The 20,770-nt window shown below is 43.6% G+C and overlaps 2 protein-coding genes across 3 annotated transcripts in view; one reads left to right on the forward strand and one right to left on the reverse strand.

Moving 5' to 3' along the window:
* The first annotated feature begins 16,495 nt into the window (after positions 1-16,495).
* Positions 16,496-20,770, forward strand: part of Habp4 (hyaluronan binding protein 4) — a 35,121-nt gene continuing 30,846 nt past the window's right edge. The window contains exon 1 of one of the 2 annotated variants that reach the window (XM_048331696.1): positions 16,496-16,990. In XM_048331696.1, the coding sequence (XP_048187653.1) occupies positions 16,606-16,990 (385 nt within the window). In that variant the 5' untranslated portion in view covers positions 16,496-16,605. The remainder of the gene's footprint in view (positions 16,991-20,770) is intronic. The other variant, XM_048331686.1, reaches the window with a different exon arrangement.
* Positions 18,136-20,770, reverse strand: part of Cdc14b (cell division cycle 14B) — a 149,797-nt gene continuing 147,162 nt past the window's right edge. The window contains exon 14 of the mRNA XM_048331657.1: positions 18,136-18,318. Within this exon, the coding sequence (XP_048187614.1) occupies positions 18,249-18,318 (70 nt within the window). The 3' untranslated portion in view covers positions 18,136-18,248. The remainder of the gene's footprint in view (positions 18,319-20,770) is intronic.

Here is a 20,770-nt window from a genome sequence, read left to right on the forward strand (position 1 = left end):
GGCGGGGGCTCGCGGCGGCCCCGGGCGAGGGCCCGAGGGCCCGTCAGTCGGATCTCCGGAAGCCCAGGACCAGGGGCCGTTGGCTGGTGGGAAGCAGCTGGGGGACCCGACCGGGTCTCAGTATTCGTGGCCGAGGCCGGCCGTGGCCTTGGGGCATCTTGGGACGAGGGGCCAAGGGTTGGCCAGGTCTCCAGCAGCACAGGGCGGGGACCAGGGTCTTGTGGCAACCGGACGAGGGCCGGCCGGGACACCAGGGCATCTCAGGCCCAAAGGGGCGAGTGGGCGAATGCCTGACGAGGTCTCTGGGAAACCCTGGGCGAACGGCAGAGGGCGGCCATCCTGATCTCAGGGAAAGCTCCAGGTGAGGGGCCGGGAACCAGATCAGGTCTGGAGGCAGCCTGGGATGGGACGAGGGCGCCCCGGGTGCGCTCCGGCTCAAGCTCACCTCAGCGGCCGCCCCGTCCCCGCCCCACCTGGCTCAGGATTCGCGCTTGCGCCCTGCGAGACTTGGAAAAATAAACCGCCAGAAGTAACTGATTATGTGTTTTACAGAAGTTTCGCGAAGCTTCTACAAGGCTGACCGAGGTCTGGCGGGGGCGGGCACTCGAACCAAAGGCTGGACCCCCGGGGCCCAAGCCACTTCCCTGCTGGGCACAGCTTCCAAGGGCAGCCCTGCACCCTGGACGGGTCTGGCCGAAGCCTGGGAAGCAAGGGCTATAGGTTTAATGCATTGTAGGCTCTTCTAGGGCCCTTCTCTAGCCCTCCTCTAGCCAAGCCCCTGCCTACGGAATGAACAGTCCATAATGCCTACCCTGAGGCCATCCTCCCACATTCCAGATCCTGTTCTGAAAACTCCAGAACTGTCTATATGGCCCCAGTGATACTTTAGGATAACAGTTTCAGCCTCCAGACAGACCTAAAGGCCCGCTAGTAGGAGATGCTGGTCAATAGGATGGAAATTGACTTGCAAGCTAGGATTTCTTAGGGCACGGTATGATTTCTTTTACTAAAGAAGTTGGAGTTGGTGGTAGGAAGAAAAAGTGTGTGGGGTAGGAGGGACCACAATTTGGAAATATTTCATTCTTTTCTAGGACCTGTAAAGGAAGTACTTGGCCAAGCTATATCCTCTGAAAATTTTTTCAGTGTGTGTGTGTGTGTGTGTGTGTGTGTGTGTGTGTGTGTGTCTGTGCAGATGGTAAGGGGCAGTGCTGCTTGAGAATTTTCACATGTTGAGCAAGCCTTTATTTTCTCATCTCACTTGACTGTGCCACACAGGAGACTACATTTTTAACACATGGGACACCTTTAATAGCTTTAACATACTCAAAGGGCCAAACTATAAGCAATATCATGCCAACATAATGGACTTTTTAATTTTAGGGTTTACATAAGCCACACAGAACAGATAGTCTTAGCCTCACTGGGAGCACAGTGAAGCCTGTCTTGACTGACAGTATGATTTGAGTAACTCTATATAAATAAATACTAGCAGCCTAGTAACAGTGTTACTAGAGATAATAAGTCAAAACTCCTTCAGCCAGGAAGGTGCTGTTGGCTCACATTGAAATTCTAGCTCTTCAGGAGGCTGAGATCTGAGGATCAAAGTTTGAAGCCAGCCTGGGTAGGAAAGTCTGTGAGACTTTTATCCCTAATTAACTAACAAAAGTGTGACTCAAGTGGTGGAGCACCAGCCTTGAGCAAAAAAGCAAAAGTGAGAGCACAAGGCCCCGAGTTCAAGCCCTGGTACCAGCACTAAAAAACAAAAACTTCAACTTGACATTACCATATTCATTGCAATATAGGGATAAAGATTTTCCTTGGATCTTGGCAGTCTCACTTGGAGCAGTGTGAAGGGACTTGTCTTGAAACTATCTTTCCAACTTAAGCAAGATAGTTTTTACTTTGAGTATATGTCATCTATCCATACAAAAGAGAAAATACCCACAAATTTTACACAAGATTAGGAAAGTCTCAGTATTATAAATGAATTTCCCTTTAATAACTGACCTCTAGAATTGCTTTTGGTAACAGATGATGAGTTAGGGCCTAATTCGTGCTCTAAGAACTCCTCAGCACCTCCTTGCATAATACACTGCCATCAAACACCGGAGACTGAGTAGTCTTCCACACACCTAAAATCACTGGGCCACTGTTAGGTATTAATATGTAGTCTTTTATGTTCCACAAAAATATCTGGTTCATTATTTTAGACTCACAATGGTCATTTTTTGACTGTATTTGAAATCAACTTAAAATGATATTTGGCTACTCCCTTTAAACTATACTAATTTGACTTGTTAGAATATAATCTCAAAAAGGTTTAAATGATGCAGTGTAATTAGGGCAGCTGACTAATAACACTTTAAAGAAGCACTTAAATCTCATAAGAGATCATGGGAATAACTATTAGGATGGCTTCCATTTTTATCACACTTAGGATCTAAGGGTACCCAAAATGCCACAGTTGTAAGCTTGTGCTAAAAGTATTTAGTACGTTTCACGTTCATGCAAATATTCTGGTTATAGGCTTACACCTGCAATCTTAGCTACTTAGGAGGCTAAGATCCAGAGGAGAGTGGTTTGAGGTCAAACTGGGAAGAAAAGTCTGAGACTCCTTCTCCAAAGTAACCAGCAAAAATCCAGGCTGGGTGCATGGTCCAAGTGGTAGAACATGCCATCCCTGCAAACTGAGGAATCAGTTTGGCATCAGACAAATCATTTAATTACTGATTGTCCTTAGTTACCATCAGCAGGTAAGATTTATCCATGTTTCTTTGTTTTCCATGGCTCTGTTATTTTACTGAATGTCCTTCACTTGTCTTCCTGACTGCCTTCTTTCATTTAGCCTATTTCACCAGTTTATCGGTGTCTTAGTATAAATGATCATTTCATTCCTTTTGTGTGGTAAGTAATATTCCATCACAGGGACACAGTATGCGTCTGTCTCTTTCTGTCTCTGTCAGTCTCCCATTTCATCCACATCCCTTCCTTTTTGCTTGAATGGTCTCGCATATACTTGAGCCAACCTGGACTCATGATCCTCCTATTTAAACTCCCTGTGTAGCTGTGGTAACAGACACACTGCACCAATAGCTCTTTGCTGAAAAGCTGCTTTAGAAACTTTTTGCTCCAACTGGCCTTGAACTACAGTTCTGCCTGCCTGTGATCTCTGTTATTGTGATCATCCTAATAGGTAGACACAGATTAACTTTAAGAGTTCTTTGTATTTTATAATATTGTTATTTTGCATGGGCATAATGGTATATGTCCATAATCTCAGTAGTTGGGACACTGAGGCAGCCTGAGCTACCTAGTGAGACTCTGTCTACAAAGGAGGTGCTGGTGCTGGGGTACAGATCAGTGGCAGGGCACTTGCACAGCACACACAGGCCCTGGGTTTAATCCTCAGTGCTTGCAAAACATAAACAAATAAGAGAATATTAGCTTTTTGTCTATGGTTTATGCAGTGACTATTTCCTCCCAGACAGTTGGTGGTCTTTTGACATATTCAAAACTTTTTGCCACAATTTGTTTTAAAATCTCAACTTGAGCTGGGAATATGGCCTAGTGGAAAAAGTGCCTGCCTCGTATACATGAAGCCCTTGGTTCGACTTCTCAGCACCACATATATAGAAAAAGTCAGAAGTGGCGCTGTGGCTCAAGTGGCAGAGTGCTTGCCTTGAGCAAAAAGAAGCCAGGGACGACGCTCAGGCCCTGAGTCCAAGCCCCAGGACTAGCAGAAAACAAATCTCAACTTGTACTCTTTTGCAACTGTAATCCCATCTTGCCAGGTGCTGGTGCCTCATGCCTATAATCCTAGATACTCAGTAGGCTGAGGTCTGAGAATCAGAGTTCAAAGCCAGCCTGGGTAGAAAAATCTATAAAACTCTTATTTCAAATTAACTAGTGAAAATCCAGAAGTGGAGGTGTTGCTTAAGGGGTAGAGCAATAGCTTTGAGCAAAACAGGTAAAGGACAGACCCTGAGTTCAAGCCCCAAAAAAGCATCACACACACACACACACACACACACACACACACACACACACACACACACACACACCTCTTCTTTATCCTTGTAGGCTAAGATGCTATCTTAGCCATATGCTAAGTTCTCACATGTCTTTGGTTCTAATTCTAACTTCATACTCTATTCTACTGGTATATTTTCCAGTCACCAATACCAAGTTTTTATTCCTTCAGTACTGTGTCTCATGCATGCTAGGCAAGCACTCTACCACTAAGCCATATTTCCAGGCCCAGGTTTTCAAAATTATAGAGACTTTTGTTTTCAAATTATAGTACCTTAATAGGGCCAGATGACTCACATGAATTTTCTTTTCAAGGATCTTCTTAGTCATTACTGCATGTTTGTTTTTCTAATGAACTTTACTATTATGTTTATAAAATGGCTCATGGGTATTTTTTAATCAGAATTGCACTGGATTCATAAATTAACTTAGGCAGAACTTAAGTCTTTATAATATTTAGTCATTCTATCCAGTACAAGGAATGCCTTTCCATTTGTTCAAATTTGTTTTTATTATTTTTAGGAGTGTTTTAGCATTTTCTTTATCTATCTTTTGCCTGTGTTTTAGCTCATTTTTCATCCTTTATTTATTTATTTTGGTCAGCCATGGTGCTCGAATTCTGGGCCTGGGTGCTGTCCCTGAGCTCTTCAGCTCAAGGCTAGCACTCTACCACTTGAGCCACAGCGCCACATCCCATTTCCTGGTGGTTAAGTGGAAAAGAGTCTTATGGACTCTCCTGCCTGGGCTAGCTTTGAACCTCCATCCTCAGATCTCTGCCTCCTGAGTAGCTAGGATGACAGGCACTTGACAGTCCTTAGTTCTTAATCTTGTTTATGAGATTTTCTGTAAGATTGCCTCTCTTTATCACTTATATATGTAAAGGCTATTGATTTATATATGTCAATTCCATAGCTTTCTATTTTGAATTCTCTTACTGTTTAAATTTATCATGGTTGCCTTGGAGGTTCTAGGTGTATTAACAAATCATCTACAAAAACAATCAGGTACTTTTTTACTTTTATCAGGTGTTTTGTTTTCTGTTTTAAGTGTTTTTGAGGGGTTTTTTTTTTTGCTGGTTTTGAATTTGTTGTTGTAATTCAGTCAAGCTTAAAACTTGAGACGCTCCTACCTCAACCTCCCAAGTGTTGGGAGAAAGCTGGATCTAGTTTTATTTCTTCTTTCTTTCTTTTCTTTTCTTTTTTCAGATCTGAAATTGAGATTTGAACTTGGTATCTGATACTTTCACTCATTGGCTAGTACTCTACCAACTGAGCTTCCAAACCCTCTTTATTCTTAATCCTTTGTATGGTTTCTCTTATGTAATTGCATTAGCTAAGGTCTCTAATAATGCTGAATTGCGATCATTCATTTTTGGTTCTAGAAGAACTGCCAAAAGAGTTTTCCCATTAAATAAGAAACTGGTTTTAAGGATAGATATGCATATTCAATTGCATTAAGAAAGTATCCCCCCTCGTCCCCTCACACACATACTGGCTGCTCTGAAAAGCCATCCTTGCATTGTTCCTGTGTCCAGTTCACCACAGCCTCCTCCACCAGCAGCCTTCTCTGCCTTGCCCACAGCTGCTTTGTCACCCAGTTCCCCAAACCCAAGCTTTCTTTTTCCTTCACTGCATCTGATCACTGGTGTGCCTCACCATGTTAGACATGGCTGTGGACAACAGCTCCAAGATTGCCACCAAGCACTGAAGGAGAAGAAGGAAGTTGGGGAGGAGGCAAAGAATGGAAGAGACACCCCTGCCAATGTGGAATGCTAATTGAAAGAAATGGGGAACAGGAGGCTGATGATGAGGTAGATAAAGAAGAAGAAGGTGGGAAGGAAGAGGAGGAGGAGGAGGAAGGTGATGAGGAGGAGGATGGAGATGAAGAAGAGGCGGAGGCAGCTAGAGGCAAAGGGGCAGTTGAAGATGATAAGGATGAGGATGTCAATACCAAGAAGCAGAAGACTGATGAGGATGACAAGACAGAAAAAAAGAAAAAGTTAACTAAAAAAAGGCTAATATAAAGTCAGGCACTGGTGGCTCACAACTGTAATCCTAGCTACTCAGGAGGCTGAGGATCACAGATCAAAGCCAGCCTGGAAAAGAAAGACTGTGAGACTCTTACCTCCATTAACCACCAGAAAGCCAGAAGTGGCGCTGTGGCTCAAGTTGTAGAGCACTAGGCGAAGAGCTCAGGGGACAGCATCCAGGCCCAGAGTTCAAGCCCCAGGACCAACCAAAGGAAAAAAAAAAAAAAAGGCCACTGTGACCTATTCATCCTCCACTTCCCGTCTCAGAATCTAAACATGGTCACCATCAAGATGTAGAGAGGCCCACACCAGCCCCCTCTGGGAGCAGCACTAACAAGCTCTCCACCACCCCACCAAAACCACAAGGAGAATTTGCAACAGGGAAGGACAATACCAAAACTTCCCAGACCTGCTTTTTATTCTTAAAAGTACTTTAAAAAGGATGGGGCTGGGAATATGGCCTAGTGGCAAGAGTGCTTGCCTCACATACATGAAGCCCTGGGTTTGATTCCTCAGCACCAGATATACAGAAAATGGCCAGAAGTGGTGCTGGGGTTCAACAGGCAGAGTGCTAGCCTTGAGCAAAAAGAAGCAAGGGACAGGTTGCCCACCTGGACCCCACCTGAGGGGAGGGGGGACAGCTGGCAGAGTCCGCCTGCCCAGACTGTCATCTGTGCCTCTCAACACCAACGGTTAACCTTCAAGACATTCCACGTGCTCAAATTATTTATTTTGTAAGGAGAGGTTTTAACTTAAAAAAAAAATAAAGAGAAAATCTCTTCCTCTTTTTTTTTTTTTAATTTACTATATTGAAAATAGGTTGTTGGAGCCTTGCTCAAAGGTATGGTCATCTGTTGTTAAATTATGTCCTTAACTATAACCAGTTTTTTAATTTATCTCTTTAATCTTTTTTTAATTGTTATTAAAAGTGAGTTTCTTTGGATTCTTCGTCCTAGATTTGTTCAGATACCTTTTGGCCAGTTGTTCCCCCCACACTTTGTTTTTGTTGAAAACAAACTGGAATCTCTCTCTCTCTCTCTCTCTCTTTCTCTCTCTCTCTCTCTCTCCCTCTCCTCTCCCTCTCTCTCTCTATTTCTGCTTTCTTTCTCCCTCTTTTTTTGTACAAAGGAGAAATTGTAAGTGTAGTGGGTTGTTCAGTGTTTTCTGCTACAGACATTTGGGCGACATAACTGTGTGTGTGTGTGTGTGTGTATGTGTGTGCACGCGCACTTGGGTTCACATGCAGGAGCCTGTGTGAGTGTGTTGTGACACAAAATAGCACAAGTGTGGTGTGTCATCTATCCACCTTCCCCTACAGGTTCTGGAGGAAAGACAGGTCACCCAGAGAGGTGGACTCAGTGTCAGACCTTAATCCTTACTGCTACGGCTGGAGAAAGGTTGATGATTGCTTTTTTGGATCGCTTTTTGTTGATGTTGTTTTGTTTTGTTTTTTTTTAAGACAGCAGACTTTTTTTTTAAATTTAAAAGAAAAGATGTGTTGGGGGTGGGGATATACCCTACTGGCAAGAGTGCCTGCCTCGGATACACGAGGCCCTAGGTTCGATTCCCCAGCACCACATATACAGAAAATGGCCAGAAGCGGCGCTGTGGCTCAAGTGGCAGAGTGCTAGCCTTGAGCGGGAAGAAGCCAGGGACAGTGCTCAGGCCCTGAGTCCAAGGCCCAGGACTGGCCAAAAAAAAAAATTTTTTTAAAAAGAAAAAAGAAAAGATGTGTTAACAGTTTTAGAAGTCAGTAGAAGAAAATCTTAAAGCACTCTTATAACAATATTGTGTCTTTCAATTTCTGTATAAAAGAAAACATCTTTTTAAAAGGTATTTCTGTAACTTAAGAAACCTGGCATTTAAATCATATTTTCTCTTTAGGTAAGGTTTGGTTTTTGTTTGTGTTTTGTTTGTTGTCCTTAAACATCCATCCCCTCCAACCTTTTCCTTCACTCTGTGAAGTTTACCTTTTCTTCCTTTTTTTTTTTTTTTGGTATATTATTGTTTACATTAAAAAGAAAAAAAAGGGGCTGGGGATATGGCCTAGTGGCAAGAGTGCTTGCCTCATATACATGAAGCCCTGGGTTCAATTCCCCAGCAGCACATATACAGAAAACGGCCAGAAGTGGCGCTGTGACTCAAGTGGCAGAGTGCTAGCCTTGAGCAAAAAAGAAGCCAGGGACAGTGCTCAGGCCCTGAGTCCAAGCCCCAGAACTGGCAAAAAAAAAAAAAAAAAGTACGTTAAAAAGGGAATTTTGTTTGTGCTTTTTATTTACCTTTTATATTTTTATACATATTATTAAGGGTCAACCATATTTAATGATCTTGGATGACCAGACCAGCCTTCAGAGCATTCTGTCCTGCTTCTGACTACTTGTAGTGTGTCCTTGTTCATTAAGAGGCTGAGATGGGGGTGGAAGGGGTGGGGGAAGGATCATGGTTTGAGACCAGCACAGGCAGAATATTCCACAAGATTTTATTTCTAAATAACCAGCAAATTCCTGGACTGATGTTGTGACTTAAGTGGTACAGCACTAATTGAGCAAGCATCTCAGCAAGCTCAAGGCCAAGAGTAGCTTGCCTCTGTGAGGAAAAGTGGCCAGATATTCAAGGGAAGAGTACCAGGGAGAAAGTCAACCACCAGAGATGGAACAAAAATGGACTTTCACAAGATCCTCACACATGCTAGATCAGCACTGTACCAATGAGATGTACCTCTAGCCCATGTTGAGGACATTTGGGCTAATAGAAAGCAAGCCTTCCTTCGTATCTATTTTTCTTTTTCCAGAACATAGTGGAACAGAAAATATGTCTGGTTAAGTAACCAGGGAGAAGGCCTGCCTCCAGCAGAGGTTCTACATCCCTCATCATGGCTTTGAGCAGTCCTTTGTATAGGCCCCTAGCTATCACATCACCATGGCCTTGGGCACAGGGTCTTGGGCTTCATATCATGATCCTTTGTCCTGGGAAGACTTACATATGGCCAATGGACTGACTGGATCCCAGAGGTGTGTGCAAGAGTGGGCACCTAGTCCGAGGAGCTTAAGGATGCATGGAGAGCTTGTACAGGCTGCATGGAGCCTTTGATTGGTTCTGGAGACTGATATGGCCCACAAGCTGTCCAATTATCTTGATAGCTATGTAAGCCTCTCCTAGATACCTTATTAGCCCTTGCACAATACCACCCAGGCACCATCCCTTGGGACCCCTCCTGTCTAGCAAGAACCCTGCATATCTTTGTCTTCAATGAATCTTTGTCCTTTTACTTCTCCATCAGGGTCCTTGGACCCATTCTTCATGTCAAAAGACATAGTTAGGTGAAGGAAATAGTCATGGGGTATGATCTTGGCAGCTGTGTTCTGTGTGGCACTTTCCTGTACTCCCTCTCTGCTTCCTGTTCACCATGATGCAAACTGCTCTGTTCTACCACACTTTTCCTGTCATGATAGACTGATACCTCTGAAATTGTAAGCCAAAATAAATCCTCTTCTTATAAGTTGTTCATTGCAGGTATTCTATCCCAGTGATGGGAAATCTAATATTGAACATTGGTATCAAAGAAGTTGGGTCATTGCTGTGACTAAACCTGACTATATGGCTTATGGGAGGAATTTGGAAAAGTTTTGAGATGTAAACTAGAGATGTCCTAAAATGCTCTTAGTAGTATTTAATGGTCAGTTCTGATGGAAGCTCAGAAGGCCCTTATGGTGATAGAAATGGAGACAGTGAAGACTGCTATTGAGATTTCAGGTGGAAATAACTCTTTGGAATTGAAGTAGAGACTATTCATATTATATTTTGGTTGAGAATTAGTCTACATTTTTGTCCATGTTCTGAGACTTTGGATGAAGCTGTTTAAAGATCATGTATTGATTAATTTGGTGAAGGAAATTTCAAGACAGTGTAGCATTCAGGTTGTGGTATATTTATTGTTGGCTGCTTTGAAGCCAGACTTTCAGTAAGAATCTAGAGCAAAAGAAGAATAGCAGCAGATTTGTAAACACAGACTGATCAGGAAAAAAAGTAAGTTGAACCCCCCCTTCCACCCCCATCTCAGCCTCTTAATGAACATGGACACACCACAAGTAGTCAGAAGCAGGACAGAATGCTCTGAAGGCTGGACCAGGATGATGTGGTTGTTAGAAATATTAATCCCATTAAAGAGAAGTCTAACACTTTGCATTGGGACTATAAGAAAAAAACCTTGAGGAAAGCTCCAAGAATTGTCCAGATCTCACCCACAAGGGCTGTAACACTGTAAACAGTTCTTTTGAAATACTTCCCCTCTCCCCCTTTTTTGGTGCTGGTACTGGGGCTTGAACTTAGGGCCTGTGCAGTGTCTTTTTTTTTTTTCAAGGTTAACTCTCTACCACTTGAAACAGCCCCACTGCTGACATTTTTTTTTTGGTGGGGGGGTTAATTGGAAATATGAGTCTCACTTACTTTCCTGCTTCAGATCTCAGACTCCTAAGTAGCTAGGATTGCAGTTGTGAGGCACCAATACTGGCTCGAAAGTACTTTTCTTGAGAAGAGACAATTGCTGGGACACCCAGATTCTTAGAGAAGTATTCTCCTTGGTTCAGCCATCCATATACTCATCCATATACCATTCAAGATAGCAGCAAAACTTGTCATCATCTATATGATGTATTTTTACAGGGCATGTAGAATATTAAAATTAATTTCCAACCTAGATTTCAAAGAAAGACTTGGGAGGCCAGCCATGTGTGACAGTCAATCAGAATCCCTGCAGGCAGCCCAAGAGAACAATGCAGGAAGCTTTGAGGGTGAAACCTGAACTATAATAGAGACCTCGGGATGTTGGAGATACCAGGTAAGTAGAATGTCTGCCAAGGAAACATGTAGGCAATGAGTGCGTTGAAAACAGTGAGGCCTTAAGGGCAGGGTAAGCCTTCATGAACTCTCTTACTCAAGGCTAGTGCTCTACCACTTTGAGCCACAGTTCTACTTCCAGTTTTTGAATGGTTGATTGGAGATCAGAGTCTCATGGGGATTTTTCTGCCTGGGCTGGCTTTGAACCACAATCCTTAGGTCTTCAGCCTCCTGGTAGCTAGTATTACAGGCATGAGCCACCAGCACCCAGGAAAAGTATATATGTTTTTACTTTTTTTTTTTTTCCCAGTCCTGGAGCTTGAACTCAGGGCCTGAACACTGTCCCTGGATTCTTTTTCTCAAGGCTAGCACCCTGACACTTGAGCCACAGCATCACTTCTGGCATTTCCTGTTTATGTGGAGCTGAGGAATCAAACCCAGGGCTTCCCGTGCATGCTAGGCAAGCACTCTACCATTGAGACACATTCCCAGCCCCTTTACTTTTTTTTTTAAAGGAGCCCAAAGCTGAGAGTTGTCCTGAGTCTCATAAAAGACTTTAGACTCTTGACCAGTGTTGGGACTACTAAGACTTTGGAGACTCTTGAAAATAGGCTGAATTCATTTTGCATTATGAGATGGCCATGAGTCTGTGGGGGCCAAAGGCAGAATGTTATACTCTTAATATGAAATGCCCTTCATCGGCTCATGTTTTCAATGTTCCCAACTAGTGGCACTATTTTGGGAGACTATGGAAACTTTAGTAGTGGGGCTAGTTGGAGGAAGTAGATTACTGGGGCCTTTGATGGTTATGCAGGGTCTCCAGTTCCCTCTCCTTTCTCTGCTTTCTGGCCTCCATGATGTGGGCTGCTCTACTCCGTCCCACCCCTAACTATGATGAACTAACAGCTCTAATACCTTCAGCTAAAATGGACAATTCCTTCATTTGTTACTGCCAAACATTTGGACATAACTACACAGGAATGATTAACACAAATATCTCAGCCATACATGATGATTGGGCTTTCATCAGATGGTACTAATAGGTCCAGTTGCTGACTTTGTATTTTTTTTATGCTAGCTCATAACTTCTCAAGTTTTGCAGAGCACAGGAACTTCCTAGGGATGTTATCAAGTATAAATGCATATGTAGTAGCTCTAAGATAGGTCTGATATCCTGCTGGTCAACAGATGATCCTTTGAGGAGAAAACTATTAGCTTAATTATGTTGTTTTTTTTTCTTTTTGCCTGTCTTGGGGCTTTAACTCAGAGCCAAGGAGCTGTCCCTGAGCTTTGGTGCTCAAGGCTAGTGTTCTACCACTTGAGCCACAACTCTACTTTTGGCTTTTTGTGGCTAATTGGAGATGAGAATCTCATGGACATTCCTGCCCGGGCTGGCTTTGAGTTTTAATCCTCAGCTCTCAGCCTCCTGAGTAACTATGATTACAGGTATATGCCATAGACACCTACTTTTCACATATTTTTTTACACATTAAAATTATTTTCCTTGAGTAAAAACACACAAATAAGAAATTCATTCATCCAAGCAATAAATAGTTACAGAATGAAAGGTGACTTTCAAGGTACTGAAGCTGCTTTTCCTTGGCTTCACTAAGATACTGTTCTCTGTAGGCAATTGAAAGTAGTAACTACTGGTAGTTCAACTCTCAATTGAATTAAATTCTAAGTCTATCTGAAAATTTCAGCACCCAGGCTTGAACTTAGCTACTGAGCACTGTTTCTAAGCTTTTTAGCTTAAGACTACTATTCTTCCTTTTTGGTGGTTATTTGGAGATCAGAATTTCATGGAGTTTCTGGCATGGTCTGGCTTTGAACTACAATCCTTAGATCTCAGCCTCCTGAGTAGCTAAGGTTATAGGCATGAGCCACTGGTACTTGAAAATTTTACATTATATTTAATGAAACTCTTTTAACTCAAAGCAATTTACATTCTGTGTACAGTTTAGCTTCACTGCATATCCATTGGTGGCAAAAAGCACTGGAATATATATAATATTTTTCTACATTATTTGGATGTATATCTACTTATTATAATTACTACAGATCATTTTCACATCTTGAGTTATTTGATGTTTACAAAACTGACCACATTAAAGTGTTGCAAATAACTCATGCTAATGTAGTCTGATTGTATTTCATGAATGTATTTGAGGTTGCAATCTCCCAGAAGAAAAATGATAAGTAAAATATGTGAGACTGCTTACTATAAGGTCTACAGTAACCAAAGTAAATCAGAAACCAGTCACCAGATAATACCAGCATGAGACAACTCTCCATTTCATCCATCCTAAAGCTGTTCTGAGTCCTGAAGCAAACAGAATTGATTTGCTTACAGATATTGTGGTCATTTGTGATTTGGGAATTAGGATGCGTTGCTCATAGGACATGGCCTAAGAACTTGAGTGATAGCCTTGCTGGAAGGAAAATAGGAATAAAGTGGGGAAGTGGTTACAATGGGAAGACAACAGCCCCTTCTCTCACTGGATGGTTTTATGGTGTTGTACTGGTAGCTTAAAGGTACTAGAGACAACATTGGTTTGATGCTGTGCTTCACAAACTATGGTCTCTTGTACAGGTATTAATGTTGTTGCATAAAAAATCTTCAGGCTGGCCAGGATATAGCTCAGTGCTCAGTGGCAGAGTGCTTGCCTAGCAAGTGCAATGTCCTAGGTTCAATTCCCAGTACCAAAAAAAAAAAAAAGGAAAGACAAAAAAAAATTTTTCAGCTGGACACTGGTAGTTCATACCTGTGATCCTAGCTACTTAGGAGGCTGAGATATGAGGATCAAGGTTTAAAGCCAGCAAAAAGCCAAAAGTAGAGGTGTGGTTCAAGTGGTAGAATATCAACTCTGACCAAAAAAGCTAAGCTAGAATGAGAGGCCCTGAGTTCCAGCACAATTTTTTTTAATCTTCAGAAGCTGGGCATTGGTGGCTCACACCTGTAATCCTAGCTACTCAGTGTTGTTTTCCAGTCACCAAGGTGGGACTCTAACCCACGGCCAGACCGACAGTGTTTTATCCTGAATTCAAAGAAGACTCCAAGACACTCAGTTAATCAGGCTAGGGTTTTATTATCCACACAGTGTCTGCACTCCACCATTCAGGGAGCAAGGTGCAGCCCTGAGCTTCAGTTGGCTGGGTTTTTTAAGGCGAAAACCACGTGCAGGTAGTCGAGCAAGTTAGACAAAGCAAGCAAGCAGACATACAGAAGCAGAATTGGTGGTTAATGATTACAGATGATTATAATTCTGGTAAACAAGGTAATATTGACCAGAACACATTCCAGGTTTTCCTTTTCAGATCCAAGACCAGACCGCATTCCAGGTCTATGTGCTCTTCTGAGTTTTACTCCTGTCCACCGAATTCTAGTAACCTGGTATTCAATTCCCTAATTTACTTTAAGTCTTTACTGAAATTTCTGCATTGCCAATGGGGCCTTTTGTGGGGAGGCTGAGATCTGAGGATCATGGTTTGAAGCTGATCTGGGCAGAAAAGTCCCTGTGAGACTCTTATCTCCAATTAGCCACTCAAAAACTAGAAGTGGTGCTGTGGCTCAAGTGGTAGAGCACTAGCCTTGAACACAAAGAAGCTCAGGGACAGCACCCAGACCCTGAGTTCAAGCCCAACAACAACAACAACAAAAATCTTCAGAAATTTTAAGATGACACTGCTATTAAGCCTGACTGAAAATTATTTGATCAATGATGAATGACACAAATAACATTTAATAACAAGATTTCTCACGAGGATTTATTCTGTGATGGCACTGTGTCAAACACTGTATATAAATCATCACATTCTGACTTCAAAATAGCCTTTGGAGGAAGGGACTGTGATGTTTCCATTTCACAGATGAGAAAATCAAGACCCAGAAATAAGTGTCCAAAAATCACAGAGTTAATGAGTGGCAGGATCAGGACTCAAATCTTGATCTGGCTCCAAAGTGCATTTTCCCCTTATGTTGTGGTAAAATATTATTTTCACAATGTGAAAATATGTAAGTCAGTGATATTTAGCAAGTTCACAAAACACACCTTTTGTCCATAGTCTTTTTTCTACTACCTTTTGTTTATTGTTAAGCTTATGTAATGACAAGACTGATTTAGGAGGTTCCCAAGTGGGTTAAGTTGGAAGTTTCATAAAAGTAAGGATCTTGGCTTACTGTATCTTTATAGTTGTAATAAAGGGTTATTTGGAGATAAGAGTTTTTCTGGATTTGTCTGCCCAGGCTGGTTTTGGACCACAATCCTGAGATCTCAGCCTTCTGAGTAGTTAGGATGACAGCCATGAGCCACTGGTACCCAGCTTCAATTTCTTTTTAGGTGTAAGAAAAACTTTCCCTGAATTTTTCCCCTTCAATCTTTTCTGCCAGATATTCAAGGCAGCCTATTCCTCAGCAGTTGCTGGCAAAGGAATGGAATTACAATGAATGATTTAAGATTAATGAAGGCTGAGGCTGGAAGGGGCCCCATTTCCCCTGTGGCTTACAGTCACCTGATGCCCGAACAAAATACAAAATGTAAGAGAAAGTGAATGGCTGTAAGATGGGGCAGCCAAGATTGTCTCTACCAGTGCGTGGGCAAGATTTCCTGGAGGAAACCCATCTGTCTCTGAGCTCCAGGCCTTAATTGGATGTCTGAAATGACAAACAAAACTATCCAAATCACAAACCTCAACATATCCAAGATGAAACATGATTCTCATCAAAGTGTTTCCTTCCCAGTGTTTTATTTCTTTGTGACAAGCATTACTAATTCTGATGCCCAAGCCAGTGAAAGAATCTTCACATCCTCCTAGCACAATCCCATGTTCTGCGGACCTATTCTCTCTCCCTTACATCCACTGCTACCATTGTAAGTTCAAGCGACAATCAGTTCTTCCCTGGATACTCCACTCTAGTTTCTCCACAGGACAGCTAGAGTGGTCCCTTCAAACATAAATCTGTTGTGTTTAAGACACTACTAGAATAAAGACTAAAATTGGGCCCTCGTCCAATTCTTCTCGTTCCAGTCACACTGCTTTCCTCTGAGCTGTAATAAGGTTTGCACCCCATCAAGACTTCCAAAGGAAAGTTTTCCCAAGCATCCTGATGGGTCAGGTTCTTGTACTAGAAGTTAGAAGAGAACTCTTTCCTTTAGTCAGTATACAGACTAAGACCTAAGGTCCATGAAAACAGAGATGGTACCTCCTCGACAGCATAAAGCCTGGCAGATACTAAGTGCTTAGTATATGGCTGTTGAAATGCTAAATTCATATATAACCTTCAAAGAAGTGTGGCAGACAACGAACATGCACACAAGTTCCAATAGGACACCTAATGGCTGTGACCGACTGGCGAGTCAGCACCCCAGATCACAGACTTTCTTCAGCGGTAGCTCCACCCCTTGGCCCCGCCCCTCTTCAACGAGCCGGAGGGGGAGGGGCATGGAGGTCGCGTGACGTAACAGCCGCCGGCCTGTGATTGGGTTTCCTGGAGCGCCGGCTAGGAAAGGGGCGTGTCTCTGCGCGCTGATTGGCTGTCTCGCGGTGGTTGGGCGGGCAGCAGCTGCGGCAACGCAGGGGCGGGCGCCGGGAAGGACCGGACCGGGTAGGGCAGGGAGGGCGGAGGCGGGCGGGATGGGTCCTCGCCACCGGCTTTGCTAAGACTCGCTCGCGTGGGCTGCCCGCGGCGGGCCCGCAGTGGCCGCGGCGGAATGAAGGGCGCTCTAGGGAGCCCCGTGGCCGCGGCCGCAGCCGGTGCTGCGATGCAGGAGAGTTTCGGCTGCGTCGTGGCCAACCGCTTCCACCAGCTGCTGGACGACGAGTCAGACCCGTTTGACATCCTGCGCGAGGCCGAGCGCCGGCGCCAGCAGCAGCTGCAGCGCAAGAGACGCGACGAGGCGGCGGCGGCCGCGGCGGCGGTGGCGGCCGCGGCGGCCGGGGCTGCCAACCGCGGCGGCCGGAGCCCGGCCGGAACCTCGGGTCACAGACCTGGCGCGGGCGGCGGCCGCAGGGAGTCCCAGAAGGAGCGCAAGGGCCTCCCGGTCCCCGGCGCGCAGCAGCAGCCCGACAGCCCTGGGGGTGGCCCGCAGCCGCCCGGTACGCGAGTCCCACCCGCACCGGGGCCCCTGGGATAGGAGAGGAAGGAGAACGGGGTCACGGAGGTTACCTCTCCTCAGCTGCCCTTGGACCCTCGACGTGAGCCTGGAGAGGCCGGTCTCTAGAAAGGGGAAGGCGCCCTGGGAAGAGTTAGGTAGAGCTGAGAGTCCTTGTGGCCGTAGAGGTGGAGGAAGGAGGACCGGGGTCACACACCCCTTGTGGCGTTTGCCAGAATTGGTTCTTCACGAGTTAGGCAAAGTTGAGGGGAGGAGGGGTGGTATTGCTGGTGCAAAAACTCGGGTCGCTAGGCCGGCGCTCACAAGTCTGGAGCCGGCTGGAACCTTCTCCATCCTCTGGTCTAGCCCCGTGCTGGATTCAGATCGGGACTAGCGTGGTGGAAAGGAGGGCGGGCGGTGGGGGGCCGGGGGAGCGCTGGGAACGCCGGGCCCGGAACTCCGTGATGGGAGGGGTAGCCGTGGGTAGCGGTGACATCAAGCCCGAAATAAGTGCGGCCCTGGTGGGCGCAGGGTCCCTGTCCTTTCCAATGCACTCTCCTTTGCATGCCCTGGCCCTTTCCTCCCTTCCCCAAATGGTAGTTTCCAGGTGTCGCCCAGGCATCGTTATCCAGTGCAGCGTGTACTGTGGATGCATGTGTAACTTGTGATCTCCCTGGGCTGCTTTAAGAAAGGCATTTTTAACCCTTGCAACCAGAAGCGCCTAAGGGTCTTCCCCCTCTTCTCCCACCCCAGGTCATTGGCCAGAAGGGCTAGCAAGCGGCTTGGTGCGGTACCATTAGGCCTCCGGGAAGGGGGAAAGCAGCTTCTGAATGCATTTCTTCCACCTGGACTGCTTCTGTGCCCCTTCATCGGTTTCCTGTTTTTCTGAAAGGAGGCAGTGGCCTCAGGGTTCTCAGGAGTATTGAGGCTAGATGTGTAGTTTGTCATTGTTCAAGTAGATTTTATTAGCTTGTTCCTTGCTTGATTAAAAAGTGTGCATCTCTGCCAGGCAGCAATGGCTTGAGCCTGCAATCTGCTAGCTACTCAGGAGGCTGAGATTTAATCGAGGTTTGAAGTCTGACAGGAGAGCCCATGAGACTCTTATCTCCATTTAACCACAGTGGAGCTGTGGCTCAAGTGGTAGAGTGCCAGCCTCGAGTGAAAAAAAACTTAAGGGACAGCGCCCAAGCATAAAGTGTGCATTTCACCCTTATCAGAAAACCTTCTGGTTTAAGTACTAGAGCATGGACGTGTGCAAATGGCTACTCTTTACCTTTACCTGTGTAAAGTTGATTCGTTGCTTGAGAATCAGAAGTCACTACAATAAAGATGCTGGAAAAAAATTTAAATGCTGTTGGTATTTCAGTAAGTGTATGACCGTATTTAAACAAATGAAAGTGAACTTTTTGCCTTTTTTCTCAAATTTAGATAAATATAAAATTAAGTGAGCCAAGACTTTCCATCTCCATTTATTTACTCATCTATGTGTTTTTGGCTGTAATAGTTCAAACTGATGACCACGTTGTTTTTTAGATAGAGCCACCTTCCCTATGCTTCCTGCATAGCTGAGATTAGAAGTGCCATCATAACTTCATGTCTAGTTTCATTTCTTTTTAACAAATGAAAATGCTCTGTCATTTAGAGGAGTGTGACACTGCAGTTAGTGCTGCTAATAAACTGACTTTTCACCATTTTCTATTTTAAAATGTTTTGTTATTTTTTCTTTTAGTGTTGAGGATCAAATTTTGGGCCCCAAGCATGCCAGGCAAAAGGGCTTTACCAATGAGCTACATCCCTACCCCTGTGGTGGAAATTCTGAACATGTCTGAAGTTGAATGAAGATCCTTTATTTTTCCTGCTGTCAGCACTGTGAATTTATATGCCAAATTTAATTACATAAATGCATAGTGCTGTTTCTTTTTCTTCAAAACAAGTGATATAAACTGGGATGCAGCCTACTTCCTGCTTGGCATTGTAATCTAGTGCACTTACAAATTTTTCTGTCCATTTAGAGTCTAGGAAATCTGGCTTTTGAGATCTATATTAAAAATATCTTTTGTTAACTTTATAGTTAGAATATCAGTATAGTTCTTTTTCAAGTGCATAATAGCAGCAAGCATCTCATTAATTTCCATTCCATTTATGTAGTTACTGTACTAAATTTATCGGTAATGAGTGTTAGAGATCTACACAAATTTCTGTTAGCCCTGTTATGAAGGACTGCTTTTCTTTACGCAAGCATTTTAAATTTAGTTTGAAGATTGAGTGAATGCTTAGCATAGAGAAATACCAAGCACTTTGGACATAAACTTTTTGACATACAACAGAAATACTAATCTAATACTAATGCTAATAACCAATACTAATGTGGAAATCAGAAGTTTGCCCCATGAAACTGTAGGTTTTAATAGAGTGTCTAAAGCTTTACATAAACCTTTGAAAGGCCCTTTGCTCAATATATTCTTGAACCATCAGAGGCTGTTTCAGTTTTGCTTTCCTAGGCTTTCAGAACTACAGTCTTTGAGCCCAAACCCAACTTTATGGGAACTCTTGCTGGAAGTTTTATTGTATTCTTTTTCTTCTTTAGGCTTGTGTTTAGATCAGTGATCAAAATGCTTATGCCAGCCTTTTATTGGAAAGGGCTGGTGAAATGCAAGGTTAGCATTACCTACTTGGAGCTGCTGATCCAGCATGGAAAAGCAAGCTGAATTCAGTTGCAGTCTTGACTTCTTACAAATAATTTCTGGGGAAAAATGTCTGTCACTATTAGCTTTGTTCTTTGGAGATTTATGTAATGTTCACAGCAATTAGTAATTATCCTAATAAGCAGCCGATTCTATTTGGTGGGAGGGACTTTACTATAAATTTATAAATTTGCTTTATAGCAAATTTAACGAATACAGTTCAAAGTGAGGAAGCAGAAAGAAGGTAGGATAAGCACTTAAGTGATTCTGTCATTGAATGAAGATACTATAATAGTAAAACAAAACTCTTATGGGTTACAAATAGAAAATCTGAAGCAAATCTGTACTAAAATAGTTCTTTTAGCTTTTCATTTTGTTAACTTACATTTACTTAGGTGCGAGTTCTTGGGGCTTGAACTCGGGGCCTGAGCTCTGTCCCTAATCTTTGCTTTTTACTCAGGGCTAGTGGTCTACCACTTGAAGCAACAGTTCCACTTCTGGTTTTCATGGAGGGAACAGCCTCATGGACTTTTATGCCCAGGCTGGTTTTGAACGGTGATCCTCAGATCCCATCCTTTTAAGTAGCTAGGATTACAGGGATGAGCCACCAGTTCCCAGCATCAACTTGTTAAGTTTTTTTGTTTTGTTTGTTTTAGGGCTTGAACTCAGGGCCTGGACACTGTTCCTAAGATCTTTTGCTCAAGCCTAGCCCTCTACCACTTTGAGCCACAGGGTCACTTAGTTTTCTAATGGTTAATTGGAGATAAAAGTCTCATGGCCTTCCCTGCCTAGGCTGGCTTTGAACCACAATCCTCAGATCTCAGCCTCCTGAGTAGCTAGGATTAAAAGAGTGAGCCACCAGTGCCTGGCTCAACTTGTTAACTTTCTTAATGACATTTTCTCCCTGATATCAAACATCCCTTCTAATTTTGATGATCTGATTTGTTTCTGCAGTAATAGTATAATCTTCTATGAAAACACTGATTCTGAATCTTAAATACGTCACAAGTTCAAAGTGTAACCTCATTAAATGATGCAAATTATATTTAAATATTCATAGATACTATAGAATATTAAAGTCATCAGAGTGAATTGTGAAT

Source organism: Perognathus longimembris, chromosome 1 (genome assembly GCF_023159225.1).
Source record: "Perognathus longimembris pacificus isolate PPM17 chromosome 1, ASM2315922v1, whole genome shotgun sequence".
Lineage (NCBI taxonomy): Eukaryota > Metazoa > Chordata > Mammalia > Rodentia > Heteromyidae > Perognathus > Perognathus longimembris.